The 3,730-nt window shown below is 45.8% G+C and overlaps 1 protein-coding gene across 1 annotated transcript; it reads left to right on the plus strand.

Annotated features, from left to right (window-relative positions):
* The first annotated feature begins 237 nt into the window (after nucleotides 1-237).
* foxd3 (forkhead box D3) lies at nucleotides 238-1,934 on the plus strand. Its single transcript, XM_033965353.2, has one exon. The coding sequence runs from the start codon at nucleotides 527-529 to the stop codon at nucleotides 1,649-1,651; it is 1,125 nt and encodes a 374-aa protein (XP_033821244.1). The 5' UTR covers nucleotides 238-526; the 3' UTR covers nucleotides 1,652-1,934.
* The last annotated feature ends 1,796 nt before the right edge of the window (nucleotides 1,935-3,730 follow it).

Consider the following 3,730-nt stretch of genomic DNA (forward strand, 5'->3'; position numbering starts at 1 on the left):
CTGATGTCCCATTGTTGACAAACCCATGAAACAACTCGAGTTTGCATGGTTTAACAGAGAGGCAGCGGCGGAGGGACCAGGACACACGCTGAGGAGGAGGAGAGAGGAGGGAGAGAGGAGGGAGACAGGGCTAAGGGGCGTGTGGCGTCACCAAACCACGTGTCCAGCGCGGATAGTATATTATCCTGAAAGAGGCGAAAGTAATCTGTCAGACAGTCTCCTTTAAAAGCTTTAAAAGCACGTGTCACCTCCACTCCACTCTCCGAATATTACTCGAGCTGAAGCGGGATCTATTCACACGCACGCGGCGCTGTGGCCACAACCAGAGACTTCACAAAGTCAACAACAAGTCCCAGACGAGACGAGCCTGCGCCTTTACGCACGGGACAAATACTGGAACATTTTTGGCGTTGGGACTAGAGGCGCTCTCCGCCGAAGTCGGGCTCTCGTCCCACGCGCTTTTCTGTCTCCGGTGCCTCCTCGAGCTTTGATTCGACTTTTCTCAACAGCGCGTAAAGTCAGTGAGATGACCCTGTCTGGAGGCACTGAACGAGCCAGCGACATGTCCGGCCAGACCGTGCTCACAGCCGACGACGTGGACATCGACGTGGTGGGCGAAGGGGACGAGGAGATGCTCCTGGAGCGCGTGGACAGTGAGTGCGACAGTCCCGTGGGCAGAGGCGCCGAGGATGAGGACGATGAGGATGAGATCGAAGTGGACAAGGACGACATGAGGTCCGGAGGGGTCAGTCCGTGCTGCGAGAGCTCAGGGGAAGGGGATGTGAGCGGGAAACCAGAGGACCACAACTCCGGCTCCATCCAGAAACCCAAGAGCAGTCTCGTGAAGCCCCCGTACTCCTACATCGCCCTGATCACCATGGCCATCCTCCAAAGCCCGCAGAAGAAGCTCACACTCAGCGGCATCTGTGAGTTCATCAGTAACCGCTTCCCTTATTACAGAGAGAAGTTCCCCGCATGGCAGAACTCTATCCGCCACAACCTGTCCCTCAACGACTGCTTCGTAAAAATCCCCCGGGAACCTGGCAACCCGGGCAAGGGCAACTACTGGACCCTGGACCCGGCCTCCGAGGACATGTTCGACAACGGCAGCTTCCTGCGGCGGAGGAAGCGCTTCAAGAGAGTGCAGCCCGACATGCTCCGGGACCAGACCGCGCTAATGATGCAGAGCTTTGGGGCCTATAGTTTAGGAGGCCCATACGGCAGACACTACGGCATCCACCCGGCCACATACCCGCACCCGGCCGCGCTGCAGTACCCGTACATCCCTCCCGTAGGGCCCATGCTTCCTCCGGGTGTCCCGCTGCTGCCCTCCTCAGAGCTGAACAGAAAAGCGTTTGGCCCCAGTCTGCAGCTCGCGCAGCAGCTCAACAGCCTCAGCACCGCGTCTTTGATCAAGTCCGAGCCGTCCTCCAGACCGTCCTTCAGTATAGAGAACATTATCGGCGTGTCCAGCTCCTCTTCCACGGCGGCGGCGCAGGCGTTTCTGCGGCCTCCGGTCACGGTGCAGTCTCTGTCTTTGACTCGGACCTCAGCGGCCATCGCACCCATCCTCAGCGTCCCGTCAAATCTAATCTCTGGACACGTGCTGCCGTCCGCCACGGCCGCGGTGTCCAAGTGGCCTTCACAATGACTGAAAGGCACTAAAACAAACTCTTATTTTTATATGAAACATGATTCTATTCTAAAGGAGGAAGATGCACTAGCAGCACTGGACTCGTGCGCGTAAACACTGGTGTGGACAGACTTGTGTGGACAGACTTGTGTGGACAGACTTGTGTGGACAGGTAACATGTGTAAATATGTAAAGTGACAGACTCTGGTTTGTCTTTTCTGTTTCTGTGAGCGTTTTTGTATCGGGAGCGTCACTTTCATAAAGAAAAACCACAGAAAACACCGAAGCGTGTTTATAGAAACAAAACAAGAACTAAACAAATGTCATTTATGTCGTTTTAATGTTGTAAAATGAAGCTTATTTGTAAATAAATTCAAAAACTAAAATAATTTAAGTAAATTGCATTTTTTAACTGGGGGAATACGGATCATTTTTAGATGAAATTTTAATGTGTGTTGGTGTTTTACGGAGACGGTTTAATTTCTGTAGTATTATATCTAAACTTTTATTACCGCGTTTAATTAATATATTTATAATTACAATTCTATAATTGGAAATAATTGTAAAAAATTCCAAATGTTTGAAAAAATTACGGAACTGGATTATATTTTTAAGTCTGTTTTTTTTTAAATTATTATTATTATTTTTTAATGACCACAATAGAGCCCGTAAATAGAAACTATTATTTTGGCGTGATGCGTAATTACGCACGGAATTTCTTTGGCACTGTCGGGTTTAATTATTATTATTTTGAATAATATAATATAATTAATTTAATTTCATATATTTTTTAAGCAAATATGAGATACACGTTTTTTATTCTTTTTAAGTGTAGATAATATAAAATAAAATTAAAATAAATGTAGCCATATTTTGAAAAAAAAAAAAAGAAGAAAATTTTCTGAGGAAAAAAGGGAAAGAAAAGACAAGCGTTTGTTTGTATTATTATTATAAAAAGATTAGTAAATTGAACTGCGCCTGTAAAGTGCCAGTCCTGCGCCGCAGCAGGTGCCGCTCGGATCATTTTTGAAGGAAACAGTTTTGTGCTGCGCGTGTTGTGATCACAGCGGAGGCATTTCATCTGATTTAAATCTATTTATTTGAGGGTAATTCTTTTAAAATGACTTAAATGTCGCAGTATTTGCGCTGCGCTGGATCATATTTAGAGCCTTTTCATTCCATCAGCGGCGGGTCGGGTTACAGGGTTCTTGGCTTCTATACAGGTAACAGTTTGGCAGTTTGTGTCTGATAATCACTTTTACACAAACAGCACATGGAGCGCGCGCCTGTGCGTGTGAGCGCGTGAGGGGTGTGTGTGTGTGTGTGTGTGTGAGCGCGTGAGGGGGGTGTGTGAGCGCGTGAGGGGTGTGTGTGTGTGAGCGCGTGAGGGGGTTACAGGGGCTATATTTATCTGATCCTCATGGGAAACGGCGCTTCTGTCTCTGCTTCAGTTCAGACACTGAAGAAGCTGCTGATGAAGCAAAACGACGCTCCAATGTCACCCGGAATCTGCAGGCCTCACTTCATTCATTATCGATCTATTTTATGCCCGATCCTCTTTTTATGAAACTGTTCAGAGGAGCGCGCGCTCCTCATTTAAATAATTAAAACAAAACAGGTTCATTTCAAAATCACAGCAGTGAAACGGCGAGGTGAAACAGAACATTATCAAACAGAACAAATGTGCAATCTGTGTCTTTCCGTTTGGAGCCATATTTTTATAGAGAAAAATAAAAAGCCTAATTAGAAGAAATTAAACGAAATGGAAATAACGACTTATAATAATGTTAAATAATGTAAAATAATATAAAACAATGTAAAATGATATATAACAATGTATAATAATGGAGCATCGACCAGTTTAACAAAGCTTTATTAGAACAATGTGGTAATAATAAACCAAAGCGCGCACATAGTTTAAGGGTCAAACGCAGGATGGGTCAAATGTGAAAAGGAGCTCGTGCGCAATGCGCCTGACGTCACCATTTAAAAACAGGAAAATTATATATTTTTTTATTATAGACAAAGAGTGTGTGACATTTATTCTTGTTGGCTTTTGAGGCGGAGATGCACACAGCTGCAGTTTAATTATGTTTG

This window comes from Periophthalmus magnuspinnatus, chromosome 4 (genome assembly GCF_009829125.3).
Source record: "Periophthalmus magnuspinnatus isolate fPerMag1 chromosome 4, fPerMag1.2.pri, whole genome shotgun sequence".
In the NCBI taxonomy this organism is placed as follows: Eukaryota; Metazoa; Chordata; class Actinopteri; order Gobiiformes; family Gobiidae; genus Periophthalmus; species Periophthalmus magnuspinnatus.

What these genes read in the sequence shown, in the direction of transcription:
- foxd3 (XM_033965353.2), top strand. Translation starts at nt 527, where the DNA reads ATGACCCTGTCTGGAGGCACTGAACGAGCCAGCGACATGTCCGGCCAG.